The 14,766-nt window shown below is 46.1% G+C and overlaps 1 protein-coding gene across 3 annotated transcripts in view; it reads left to right on the forward strand.

Moving 5' to 3' along the window:
• Window positions 1-275: 275 nt before the first annotated feature.
• LOC115549011 (low-density lipoprotein receptor-related protein 8) overlaps window positions 276-14,766 on the forward strand; it is a 92,291-nt gene continuing 77,800 nt past the window's right edge. For 2 of the 3 annotated variants that reach the window (XM_030363988.1, XM_030363990.1), the window contains exons 1-2: window positions 276-435; window positions 1,107-1,226. In XM_030363988.1, coding sequence (XP_030219848.1) covers window positions 366-435; window positions 1,107-1,226 — 190 coding nt within the window. In that variant the 5' untranslated portion in view covers window positions 276-365. The remainder of the gene's footprint in view (window positions 436-1,106; window positions 1,227-14,766) is intronic. The other variant, XM_030363989.1, reaches the window with a different exon arrangement.

Genomic DNA, 14,766 nt, shown 5'->3' on the forward strand with positions numbered 1-14,766 from the left:
CTTCCTTTTCTTTCCTTATTTTTCAATTGAACCATTTATTTTTTCATTGAATCCATATTTTTTTATTTTTCGTATAGTGGAAGCCACTCTTCTGTCTTGAAAGCCTGTAAAATCGATAATGTTGTGCAGTAGAGCAGCCACACAGAACAGAAAAAAATCATACAACCAGGAATGGCTGTTTATTAATTCGCTTATGGGAGCGAAACCCCGCCCTCCACGCGTCGTCATCGATCCGAGCAGCCAATGAGGCAGGAGGGCTGTCTGGTGTAGCGCGTTGAAGTACCCACGTCGCATCGCTAGAGGAAGGGGGTCTAGGACGGGCTTTGTTTGTGGATGTGAATGAGCAGCATCAACCACCTCCAGAAATGTGGACGGATAATATAAGGATTTTACTACTTTTTCATTTGTTGGCCCTGAAGCTTCATTCATCCGAAGGTTAGTGCTGTCTTACGGTCGATAAATAGTATATACTCTGATCCAATTTAAAATGCAAAATTCTGCTTAATTCGCTAGATTCTCTGGTGACTGGAGGGTTTGGGATGAACGGCGTTGAAAGCGCTCCTGGGTTCATTAAATTGTCTGATGGGCCTACCTCAAGACTCGAGACGCACAACACTACTACCTTATCCACACACACTCGTAATGCAGGACGGCGTGTTTAACCGAGCAGTGTGTGTGCGGTTGTCTTCTGATTCGGCTCATGGTCCCGGCTGGCAAAATGTCTGCGCTCCTGTCATGTGTATCAATGTGCATCCACACAGTAACGAGCGTATAGTGGCTTTCAAATAAGTGGCCACGCTGGGGGTGGGATGGCTAAAACACGTACTAAAAAACACGTGTCTTACACCCATCTCTCTCCTTCTTTTTTTTTTTACGGTTTAAAACTCCCAGCAGACTCCTTTCAATTTGTAGTAAAGTAGAGCATGAGGGACTACAAACAGCCATTGACGCTCCAGTGTCTCGCTCAATTGAACAGAAGAATACTGAATATCAATTAGGCATTCATTTGCAAATGACCGTTGCAGGGAACAACTCGGGCTAGTAATTATGCATTATGCAATTAATAATGCCATCTGGACTTGTTTTCTATTTTTTTTTTTTCTCAGCAGCAGCGGATGACTGTGAGGATGGACAGTTCCAGTGCAGCAACCAAAGGTGTATTCCCGCCATTTGGAAGTGTGACGATGACGACGACTGTTCGGACAACAGTGATGAAGAGAATTGTCGTAAGTGGGGAAAAAGTGATTTAAAAATGGACGTCTTGTTGCGTATGGCGTTAACATCTAGCCATCACCACGCCGCGGATATAAAACGCCATTCTTGAATAGAGCTCATACTTTCTTAGAGATAAACCAATTAGTTGGAGATGGCATCACCACCACATATGCTTATGTTTTAATATAGTGCATTCAACAAACCACCGTAGCATTTCCGTTGCTGAATATGGCTTTAATCTCTACCTCCAGGCGCTTCGTTTCGGTGCATGTCGCACTACATTATTTACATAACATAAGGCTGTTTCTTTTTTTTTCTTTCTGTTGATGAACTGAGCAGATTCGCCTACGCACCGTCTCCCTATCAGAGGGGGGTTCCATATTAATAGGATAAGTTAAACCTTCATGAGTAATGCAATTGGTAATGCTATAATTCGATTTGTGATATTGTGATTACTGTTGTTCTGTGGAAGAACATTGCAGGTGTTGTTGGTCTGTGCTTAATGACTGCAAACTCATGACCTATTTGCGGGAACGATGCTCACTGTGAATTCAATGAAGTGGTGCCAGAACTGTGTTTTCCATGCTGCTTGGCTTTTGTGTCTGGGTTAATTGTGGCTCGGGAGGAATTTCAGCACCTCCTATCACATATGCCTACCTAGTGCCACCCCTTCCCCCTGCTTACTCCCCCGAAACACTCACAACCAAATCATAGTGCGCACACACAACGCGCACACGCCTTCAAACCCTCATGCAAGCACAGCATGCAGGCTCTTACACACACACACACACACACACACACACACACACACACACACACACACACACACACACACACACACACACACACACACACACACACACACACACACACACACACAGATGCTTTGATGCTCTGTTGTATCCCAGTTGATCTTTTCTCTGTAGGAAAGAAGAGGGCTTGCATGTGATGTTTTCGTACTTGATCATGATTCCTTATGAATAATATCACATTTTATAGGACAAGACGTGAGTGATCGAGGGAGTAAAAGACTGGAGTGAACTCAATTTTCCGGAAAATAACTTGTTTCTGTTTCTCCTCTGTCTTTTGCTAACTGGTCGTCATGTGGCTTCGAACCTTAAGCAGCCGATAGCCGAATAATACCTAGGTGGACCCAGAAGTCATTATGTAGGCTGTGTACTCGCATCGGATGGATTTGTGTGTTTCTTTCAGAGCAGTGTGTCGGTACACATTGGTACCTTGGTACAGGAAAAACCATCTGAGGGCGGTGGGGTTGGGGCAGAAGTCGCGGAGGTGAGTCTGTGTAGCGTTGGAGCGTGACTCGGTAGACATGCTGTACAAGGGGAGCAGCAAGTAATGAGGAGAGCCGGGCCGCTTCAAAACCTGTCCAGGAAGTAAAGCTCACAAACGCAGAGCGACGGTGCCTGTTGGCCACTAAACAGCACATCTCTCCCTGTTTTCCCTCTCTGTAATTAGGTTGCCCTGTGGGTTGAAATTGAGACGTATTTCATTTATACGATGTCGAATGTCCTGTGGCAAGCCTTTCCTTCTCATAAAAGGCTTTGTCTTGTTTGTTTTGGTTTGTTTGGGCAAATTCTGGAAAAACAAGACACAAACGAGGGAGTCGCTCAAGGGATATGAGACTGTTTCTTTTGGTTCGCATAAGGAAACCTCTCTATGATCTCTCCGTTACCGACCTCATTCTGCACTGAGGTCCCCCCCCCCCCCCCCCCCCCCGCGCCTTATTGCGCAGACGACCACCTGGGTACAACGCCATGGACCCAACTGAAATATCCAACGGCGCTCATAACATAATACCCATAATGCACCTGGCCGAGCATCCCCCTCTTCGCTCTTCAACCTCCCCCAACGACCCCCCCTCCTGATAACAGCATCTCTCTTGTATTTCGTGTGTTTCCTTACCGATCACTCACGTGCACTCACGTGCACAGTCTAGCCCTGTGGGCATCTCTGAGCAGGAAGCCTCCTACCTACCCATGCTCATTAAAGCCATGTTTCTACTCCAGTCATTTCACTGATGAAAGGCTCTTTCTAAATGACGACAGATACTACGCATTATGTATTCATGCTCTCCTACTCCAGGATTCTCCCACATTCACACCCTCGTGTGGGGGGTTGTGTTAACTAACCTACACCCAGAGGCGGGTGAACTCCGGGCGTGGGCGGGATGGGGAATAGATACGTGAGTAGACGCCCATGGACAAGGTCACAGATGTTGTGGTCCGAGTGTAGTCTACACAGCAGGGTCATTTGGGCTATGGTTTTTTACGCACATTATTGTTTGATTTCAACTGTTCTATATTCCTTTTGAAATGGGAAAATTTAATATTCCTTGTCGCCAGCTTCGTTTCCTCTCATTCCGGGGATGACAGCGGTGGGAGTCGGTAGACAAAGGAACTGCGCTGTGCGTTTTGCCAAATCAGATAACGGAGGTGACGTTTATCTATGGGTCAGTCCTCCTGCTTCAGTGGAACCTATCCATCCCCCTCCTCCCCCTCCACCGTCTGGTGCCCCTCCTGGAGCTCCGTTCCTCCACATGGACAATATAGGATGAAAAAAATGAGATTTTTTATTATTCATGAATTTAACATTTGTTTTTCCGTCGTTCGACGTCCCTGTAGGTTTTACAATCGCTGTTAAAACCAAGAGTGCTTCAATTTGAGATCCACACACCTTTCATTCCTGATTAATGTCTTAACCATGTGACAAGTGCTCTCCTCAGCCTTTTGATTGAGCTTTGTTCTGTAGGGTTTAATTATCCCTTCGTTCTACAGTGTTAATACTGTATTGTCCGCTGGTTAGAGTGTTTGACCCCCAGCCAAAAGAGTATTGCTTCATTCTGGACATATTGTAAATCGTATGTATTTCTTCATTCTTTTAGTTATATTCTGTGTGCGTCTGTGTAACTTCTTACTATTGAGTGTATTTCTTAATGCCTTGCTTGTTTAAAGAGATGTAGTGCATTTCTTCGTTCTCTAGTGTACACACAGTGGGCCTCCCTGGTGTATTCCTGGTGATGTTTTACCGGCCTTCTGGTTCTGCAGTGTCAGATCGTCTCGTACGGTCCCAGGTGTATACCTGGTGATGTTTAACCGGCCTTCTGGTTCTGCAGTGTCAGATCGTCTCGTACGGTCCCAGGGGCGGGGTTGCCCGGCCACAGTGCCCGCGCCATATGCTCCACTGGGTTTAAAATAGTTTTAAAACGGAAGGAAACTAAATAGAAAATAACCACAGGAGGTAGGTGCCGTCAGCATGGGACATGAGGACACGATTATCAGGTTGAGAACCCGGCACATTGTGGAGGGCTTTCATATGAATAACGGTTTGAAATTAAATTCGATAGCTTTCTGTGTGTTTGAAATCCATTTGGTTACTCATGTTCATTATTTCTCGCGTGTTGCTGTCACCTCGATGTCTTGAGCAGGTCAATTACTCGCAGAACGGGATGGGTGTGCTTTCATGAAATCACATTTGTGTGTTTAACTGAATGAGGAGCCTAGGGCCCCACAGCCCGGGGCCTGTTGTGAACAGTGCCCAACCTTCCTGATCCCCAGTTTGTATTCAATACACAATCCGTCAAAAGTGTCAAAGGAGAAATTGTAAATGTAGAAGGAACAGCGTTGAACCTTTTGAAATGTGATGGTGAGGGCTTTACTCGCTACAACGTGGAAGTTTTGGTATATTGATTAGCGTATCTTGCCCTGTTCTGCCTCTCCCTCAACAATTTTTGGATCATGGCAGTTTAGTGGAGAGCGTCCCTGAATAAGTAGAATGTCCAAAATGTGATTCAGCATTTTTTAACACTAGTTTAATATAATGTGTCGTCCTAACCCAACAATCACAAGGTCTATTCAACGCATTTTCCATTTGAATCCCAAACTCATACATGCCAGAAATTGTGTTTTCATGCACAAAAATGTGCCCAACACTTTCATTGTCCACAGTGAAAGAATGTCAACGTCGAACCCCATGTAGTACACAGAACAATACAACAGAAACATATCGTCAGAGCTCCTTTGACAGGCAGCCCTTGTATCCAACACAATAGCGATATATGAACTAAAGCATGTTATAGACCGCTGCTCTGACTCCCAAGTTCCCCCGTGGAAATGCTTCCCACTGGGGTCAGTCCTGCTGAGAATGGATGACCTCGTCATTGTACCATGCATATGAAAGTGCCACTCAAACAGCTTATCTTTTAGAAAATCAAATTTGAAATTTAATGTATATACTAGAGTATTGTATATATTTATATTCAAGAAAACCAATTGAATAGACCACGAAGATTGGAATTTGAAACCCACAACCTCTAAGATGGAAGCCTAATATATCCTGATTTAAATGTGTGCCAGTCGGTGGGTGCTTTTTTAAATATACTCAATTCTATGTTTGAGAATGAGTTCGTCCTAGTCATTCTCTTCAGGACTCCCTGTAATCTGCCCTCTCAGTCAGCAGAGACCTTGAGAAATGGTCATTCAGATGGGAGAGAATAAAGGTTCCTCCTGGAGCCTGCACGCCGTGGCACTTCGCGCCATAGGGCTGTCCTAATAGGGCGTCCTTTAATGGGATTCTCTCTGTGTTCTTCTCATCTGTGGCTAACCCTTTTGCATTGTCATTTTGACAAAGGCCTGGCTGATATTATTCACAGAAGGAGAAGTTAGCCTGCCCGCCTTCTGACACGTTGTTTCAGAGCTCGCAGGGCTCAGCTAGTAATTACACTCAGACAGGGCTCGTGTCTTCGTGTCACACCTCCTTCCCGTCTGCACCGGGAGTCCTCCCTGTTCTCTCCCTCTCCTTTTACGGCTCTTATGGTCGACCTTCTCTCTTTGTCTTCTTCTCATTCAATTTTCTCCTCTTTGTTCGTTGTGATGTACAGTTGTGCCATCAGAGCATAACGTCTCCATTCGGACCCTTTCATCTGCCATTCTTAGCTGTAGCTTTAAAATAGGACTCTGTATCGCGGGCAGTTGAGATGTCTCCCCTGTGTTCTGTCCGTCCCACGTTCCGCCCACAGAGAGAGAGAAGGAGACAGACGGAGAGAGTGACAGACAGGAGGAGTGAGAGGAAGAGAGGGAAATGGAGGGAGAAATGATTGAGGAGAAACCAGCGGAGAGAGAGAGAGAGAGAGAGAGAGAGAGAGAGAGAGGGAAACTGAAATGGGGAGCGAGATATGAAACCGTCGTCTAATCCTTGTTCCTGTCAGAACAGAGGGTAAGCGTAGAGGAACTTTCCGTTTTGAATTCCAGCCGTGAGGGCGTCCGTTCATAGTTCTAGGTTGGGTCCTGATCTCTCTCACATAAGGACCTCTGAGCGTCCACCAGAGCTTGTCTCAGGTGGAACAGTGTGGAGGAAGTAGAGTGGAAGGAGCAATAGGTGAACTGGCCGGCACTTGGGGCCAATATACCACAGATTGATAGGAACATATAGAGGCTGACATGTGTTTGCTTCACCCCAGTTCCCTGAGCGATCTCTGCCAGGTTCCTGGTTCATCAAAGACATTGATGCCGACTTCGGTCTCTGAACCATAACAATTTAGCCAGGAGCCTAACCAGTGTCATACTGTTCTGCCCTATATGCTATCTCATACAGCAGATGTCAATTTCTATTCCATTATAGATTCCTTATTTCCTCCTTGCATGGTCGGCCCAATGGGAATAACTATAGATTTGTTGTGCCTAAACGTGGTTGGTCTGTACTAATGGATTGACAATCCGGCAAACGTCTATGACGTAATTGTGGAATGATAGAGTTGTACTGAGATACACTGGACGCAGTTCAAAATCAATAAATGAGGGAATGATTTTCTCGTAGCATCTTTAATAAAATATCAATCCTTTTGAAGTGATGATCTATTATAACAGAGGTGCACTAGGGAGACACTGCTCCACAAAACCACTAGATGAAGTGAATGCATATCAGTGTTTTTCCTGTTATTAATCATAATTTGATGTATGAATCGGTGGTGATATTATTCCTGTTGAAGACTGCGATATACTCACTCGCTGTGGCAAAGAACAATGCATTCGGTTCTCCGTTTTTTTATCTACTTTACGTACCTTTTACAGCCTTTTACAAAAGGCTGTGATTCAAGAAACAAATGTGTTGCAATCTTGGATGATTTCCTGTATGGGGAATATTCGTTCCTTTGTCGCCAAATTGGTCAAGGGCGAAATTTGCACTGCCATGTTCAGAAGGTTTGAGGAAATGCATACGCACATTGTTATTACCATTCGTTGGGATTTAAGATGGTTTGTCTTAAAGACTGAGGATGACTCGAGAATAAGTTGATTTTTGCTCAGAGGAAGGTCAGAAAACAGTGTGTTGTGAAAAGTGAGTCAGGAGAGTGATATTGGGTTCTGTCTGGGTTTGCCCTCTGTGTTCATTCCCAGCCCTGGTGTCTGTACAGCCCTGTGCGTGTGTTTTTGAACCAGCAGCTTTCCTGAAGTGATAATTCAGAAATCCGAGCCTTACCAAACTAATCCAGAGTCTTATCTGACATCACTGTGGGATTCTGGTAAATCGCTGAAGGTTGAGAGAGAGAGTTCATGTCACTCACTTCAAGAACACTTTAAGTTTGGAAACTATTGACCGATTCCTCTTGGCCACTTAATCTCTTAATTCTCCATCTTGCTATGTAAGGAGTTTTCTGGTTCCAATCAAAATTGCAGTGCACAAAATTGAGTCTGTAAGCAGCCATGATGAACGTCTTAAGACAGATCATGAATCATCCTATACGAATGGTCGCTGAATCACCGGAAAGAAACCAGTACTGTGGCCTAAACCTCAATCACAACAGGGTTTTTAAAGTTATTAATCTTCATTAATTATTTCAACTGTAAAAAACAAAACAAAAGATTAACTGCGGGTCTTAACTGGATAGGTCATGTCTTTCGAATGGGGACTTTTTCTATAAATGAACCTCATATTTACCTGCAAATACATTTTGATAGCTTCTGCTCTGCTTCTCTCCATCCTATCCGTGATGACGGCCTCAGTTCAATCTCGCTTTCAACTCCCATTTGAATTCCACTAGAGCAGTACTCGACAAGTCATCAAGGCGTACACTTTAATGACCCCCTTGGGAGGGTTCATTCTCTGCCACCGACTCCATGCGTCGGCGCCCTAATCAAGGACGGGGCAGGAGGCTGTCCTGCATGTTTAGTGGGGCGGCGGGGGCACCGGAACAACAACACCCCGGAGGAAGGCAACCCCCGTGGAAACAGGGGAGCACTCCCCAGCCTCCTCCCAGTGAGGGGACGGGGGACGGGGGACGGGGGGACGGGGGCGGTCCACATCCGCCCTGCCCTGACCTTGCCGCCGCGCCCCCCAGCAGCACGGCTCCCAGCGGCGGCGGCGGCGGTGGTGTCGAGGCCGAGGTTTATCCGCACATCGCTCTACAACATGCGCTCTAAGTGAGGGGGAGCGAGGCGTCTGTGTGTCCCCACACACCCACGCGGACGGCTCCGTCAGCGGGGGCGGAGGTAGAGGACGCCTCTGAGGGGGTGGATGTCTGTTTACACACACGCACGCATGCACGCAACCACACGCACACCAACACACACGATCATCTTCTACCCGTGGGTGCGTTGTGCTCCTGGGTGAGGGGTAGCACGTGGCTGTCCTGGCCCTGGTTCTGTTGAGCCCTCCTTATGAGCCCAACGCTCCGTGGATGGTTTGGTTTGAAAGAGCCTTTGCTTCGGTCCAGTGACATTTCTTTATTCCGTTTTTTTCATTATTTTGTGGGCTCAGGCAAATTTCTGTTATGTGCTTTTTGTCCAAGCTTGGCCCACCTGCGTTCTATTCAGAGACAGGAGCGTGGGTGCTTTGGGAGGCTGTTTTGACAGTTTTCTTGGGTTAATAAATATTTAATGAGTTACTCCTTCTCTCCTTTGGCTTGGTTCCTGCCCTGGCGCTTCCTTCTGACAGTCGTTACACGGGAACACAGGCTGCGTGGTTACCGTTGGTTACCGCCAACTGTCAGCTGCCACGGTCTACGCGGTCTCATTCCTCGGTGAGGCAGGACCCATGCCCACTGGCTGTCATCCCTGTCAATCACCTCCCCCTGCCCACATTCCCCTCCCCTCAAGCTAGTCATCAAGGGGACGTTGTGGCTGCTCCAGTGGTATATATCGGCGTTCCCTCTCGTCGGTCTTGGAGAGGTGACGTCTGACTCTGAATGAAATGTCAATCTTGTCTCATGAAAGGTTGGTTGCTTCACGAAAGTTCAGCGATTTTGAAAATGTTCCAAAAAAGCTGAAAACAAAACAAGGTCAAATTTTCACCAAAAATACAGCAGTTGGCCTGGTATGGATTCTATAAATAATCCCCTTGTCTAGTTTACCACTGAAGTAGTTTTTAGTTCAGCTGGGCTTCACAATAAAAACACATCATATACTTTCGACAAAGTATCTGAGTTTGATGGAGAGTGATTTTCTACAGTCCAAAAGTGCTTTTATAGTGCAACCTAAAAAGCATATAAAACGTTTATTAATGGAAACCATAGAAGAGGGTCTTAACTTTTTAAGTGTGGTTAGTGTCCGCGTGTGTTCTGAATTCTGATGATGAACCAGGAAATAAGGTTTAAGATCCTACAGTTTTAATATGTCATTACCGTTAATATAGGATGTTAAATAACTGGCATATGGGTTGGGGGGGGGATTCTGCTGAATAATTGTATCTGCTGGAAAGTAAGTTTCATATATTAGCTATCATATATATTATGTAAATATATTAGGCAGTGATGAATGAATCATGTAGGCATGGATCTTCACAACACTTTACAATAATGAATTGCCTGAATTGACCATAAGTTAAGTGTTAATTAACTGCAAATGTACTGTTAATTAATGCTTATGAATGCATCATGTTCATGTTCACTAATGGCGTTCCGGTTGACTGTTGCCCTGACCCTTATTATAATGCTAGATCATGCTTGTGAGGGAGATTGGCTTTCCTGTGGTTCCTCTGCTGGATCCACTTCTAGATGAAGTGGGAACCACACAGATGTTTCTGTTCATCAACACCACAACCACACTCCTTCACAACTGTCTGATGAACCGGTGTCCTGGCAGCACAACCATGGAACAAACCATGGAAACAGCGCAAACAGGAACTACTTGATTAACGCATAAACTGCGGACAAATGGGGGCAGCGCCTCCTTGAAGCAGCGCGGCCCCATTGGTCGATACTGTACGTACTGGCTGTTATCAGTACGTACAGGTGTAAGTCGGGTGCATCCGTGTGTCATTTCCTTCAGGCCTTGAGGCCGGGGAGGTGGAACTTGATGAAGTGTCTCCGAAGGTGGACGGCTATGGCCCGACTATGACGCCTGAAACCACGGTGGATCTGCCGGGGTGTCGGCTGATCTGGAAGGTCCCGTTGAAATGCCTCTCACAGTTCCCGTCGGCCCCTTCTAAACCGGGTCCCCTAACCCAACAGCAGTTGGACTGGCCCGCCGCTCCGGGCTGTGGACCTCCCCAAAGCCACGAGGAAGGTATCGGAGAGAGGATGTTGGGCTGGACGGCCCTGGTGGCCACGTACTTGAATAGGACCCCCCCCCACACCACTGGAGGAGGGTTTCTGGACCTGTTGGCCGGGCCCTCGGGTTCCTGACCCTAACCCTGAATTAGACAATCCTTTTTACAATGCTTATTACTGGATTAATTCAACCTAATTTATGTTTACTTAATGTACCCTTATTTTGAAGGAATACCTGATTTATCTTTTACAGATATAGGGACATATATACATTTTTCACTATGCCAAAGCAACCAAAATAAAACGGTTATCGACTCTAGGGCTGATTTGAGTATTAATTCTGAAACAATATTTATACCTACTTGTACTACGACACTAATCAGTAAAGGCATCTGTTCTTCTGTCAAAATGATTACTGACAGCAGTGACCTGGACAAACTCTCGCTTCGCTTGTTGTTTACGCCCAAGGCGTTTGGTTGCCCCTAGCAACACGTTGTCCGCAACGGTACGTCTGTTATTGGCCCCGAAGCTCTCCTCTAACCTTCAGAGTAACACACTGCTAGCATATCCCCGCTGTCGTATGAGAGAATAACGCAATAGTGTTCTCTGATGTGGATTTGATGTGATTTATCGCTTGTGACGGCTTTTACTTTTCGTTGACTTGTCCACTACTTTAAAACCACATCTCTCTTTTGGTTATGAAAAGAAATAGCTGCACTTGAAGCAATGTGCCAGTGAAAGTGCGGTCTTAATCAAATTATTCACAGTCAAACAAATCTGGTGTTTTCTTTTTAGAAAGATTCACTTGTAGAGGACTCTCTCAAATGCTTATTCTGAGTGGCAGTGTTAAAGATGATTATTTCAGCCTGTGGAGGATTAAAAAAAGAGTGTAGATGGTAGCAGAAACTGCATCAGACCCCGTGAACTTATGGAGGAGAACAGGGACGTCGACGCCGTTAAAAGCTTCAAATTGGGGCTTTAATGTGAATGGCCCGTTTGTAAATGTTCTTAAGCCCTCGTTTCATCAACACACTCCATGCACTTGTTTGGAGACTCAAAATGAAGACATGGAAACTCATCCAACTACTAAATTGAATCGCCGTCATTAACTCAGTTTAGTCTCTTCAAGTGCTCAGGTTTTGTGGCGATGGGTGTGACAAAGGGGCTGTTCAGAAACCAGGGAAACAGTTTGGTTTCATTAGTTCCACATCACTTAAGTTGTTCCACCCACATTCGATCTGCTTAAGGGTTATTGGCAGGTTCTCTTTCCGCCTGAGCGACTTCTGCCTCTACTACACCAACGGGCCCGTTGTACTGAGTACACAGTCACGGGGCTTCGGGTTTGAACAGCCAGCTCTGTGTCGGGAATAGGGAGAACACAAAACAAGCAGAAGAGGGCGAGGTTTAAAAAATAAGCAACTCCTAGAGAAAAGGCGTCCTGTCCCTCCCCACGTTTCTCCCCCACTGAGAAGAGTTCTCCGAAACGCACCTGTTAGCCTCGCAGTTTGAAGAGATGGGTTCCGCTGTACCGATCCCTGAAGAGTTGCTCTGATTGGGCGGCAGTAAGGGTAAAGGGTGCGCAACGTATTTAGCCAGCGTTGTGTGGTTTGCAGTGTGGACAACATTTTTGTTCATGGTGAGTTGTGGGATGTGCGTGTTTGCGTGGCGTCTGGACTCTGTTTCATTGCAAGGCTCTTGCTCTCCCGGCATTTTTGGGGGTTAGGGTTACGGTCATTTTGGCTAAAGTGTTTAACTGCCAGGCCGATTGGGGGTTAACCTGAGTTGTCCCCCCCTTACCCAAACGGAACCGACGCCTTTTCTTGGCCTTGTTGGTTAATGTTAGTGTTTTACAATAAGCGTTACGTGGAGATGGGTGCACCGGTGACAGTTGATTTACATTGAAGCGTTGACGTGTGGACCGAGCGTTTCACTTTCATGGTCATGGTCATACGAGCTGGGATGGGATGAGGACACGTTTTACTAAATCTGAAACCATTTATTCACCCAGCCGTCCAGAAAATATTGATGGTTTGAAGAAGATGGTTTAATCCTAGATATTATTCTAATCCAACAATTAAAAGTATTAAAGTGTGATTACTTAATTATCCGTCATTTAAGAGTCAATGTTTACCTTGGATCTTACCATGGATTCAAAGTCACGATTATCGCTCTAAATTGTATTTTCTTATCTTATATGTAATATTTGTATATATATTCACAAATAATCAGAGCTAATTATGATTTGTATTTGTGTGTTTAGACATTTCTTTGGGACGTAGGGACCAAACCATTGACTTAGAAAAAGCTAACCTACTGCAACTCTTTCCTCTGTGGAAGTAGTTTATATACTGCCAGCAATACGAGTGTATGGTACTATACAGCACCACGGTGAAGGTGACTCTGCGGAAGGAGCCACCCACTCGTTTTTATGTCGGGGTTTTGAATGCACAGCCAGACGCCCGGGCGTCATATTGTGGTCTATAAAATGGCCACCGTCAAGTTCACCACAGCGTAAAGCACTGTCTCTTAAATGTTCTCCCTTTGTCTGAGTGGTAGCCAGGAGGAAAACTAAGAGTCTACAACATCAAGTGTTTGGGTTCGTTCAACTTTTTCTTCTTAGTTTTGTCGATCGACTGATTGCTTGATCACTTGATCATCAAACAACGTTCCTGCAGCAGTTGACAGTGACACACACACACACACACACACACACACACACACACACACACACACACACACACACACACACACACACACACACACACACACACACACACACACACACACACACACACACACACACACACACACACACACACACACACACGCACCCTCCCCTCGCTGTACTGCTGTGCGCTCTCTGTCTGGGCGCCGGTGCGTGGGTGCATTCCAACACTGATTATGTTTCTTTCCGCTGATGCTGTTCGCAATGTGCTTTGGTCGGACTCGGATGAATACCGCCTCGACTGAAGACGACAAGACAAAAAGACGGGCGGCACAAAGAGGAAAGAGTAGGAGGGGAGTCGAAGGTGAAGTCTGGTACACACATAGCTCTCCTTTAACGTGATCCGGTGATCTGACGATCACACCCATCAGACTGCAGGAAGCATGTTGAAGAAGAATGGCAGTACAGGGAAAGGGCTGGAGGAGAGCCTGAATGAGAGTCTAGCTGCAGGGAGAGCTCTCCTGGGGGATTGAGAGAGGGAGGAGAGCCTGAATGAGAGTCTAGCTACAGGGAGAGCTCTCCTGGGGGGATTGAGAGAGGGGGGGGGGGGGGGGGGTTGGTGTTGGCAGTGGGGCCCGGGAGTAACAGTGCCTCGTTCACTGTTGCAGACCTCTGCAGCAGTCTACGGTCGGCATTACGGTCGGTGGTGGTGGTAGCTGGATGGGGGGCTATATTACAGTTTTTAATCCCAGGTTTTGGTTGCAGAACACAATGGAATGTGACAGGAAGAGCGTGAGGGGGAATTGGGCTTCGCATGAAACAGAATCGCCAATTAAAGCTGCCTGCTGTTTGCTGCTGCTGGCCCCTACCTGTGTTCTGTGGCCCCCAGCCGGGGGAGAGATGATGTGCTCAGCTTATGGTGCACGTTATCGCTGCCTGTTGGAATATGGCTGGAGGGGGATTGGCTCCGAGAAATGAAGGCACCTGCTTTTTCCAGATGGCCGTGATGACCCAGATTTACCATTCCTGTCAATTATCTTCTAGCTCAACGCCGGCTTACTGTGAATTGTTTGGGATCTATTTGTGTAACCCCATTATGACAACATCTGTTATCTTGAGTAATCATTGCATTAAGTTGTACCTAAGTCTTTAGTTCTGCAGGAATCAGTCAAATCACAACAATAAGTCTCCCTTATCTGCCCATTATACCACCACCTAACAAAGTTGGGAAAGGAGTGTTATTGAGTATTTACTAGTGTAACTCAATACAATACACGTGACCTGATAAACCGTTCAAGGTGATCTGCAGCTCTGGACGTAGATTTAATCGTTCTGCAGGTGGAGGCGGTCGCTGGGTCCATCCTCAGCTCCTGCCGTGGTTCGAAGA

This window comes from Gadus morhua, chromosome 8 (assembly GCF_902167405.1).
Source record: "Gadus morhua chromosome 8, gadMor3.0, whole genome shotgun sequence".
Lineage (NCBI taxonomy): Eukaryota > Metazoa > Chordata > Actinopteri > Gadiformes > Gadidae > Gadus > Gadus morhua.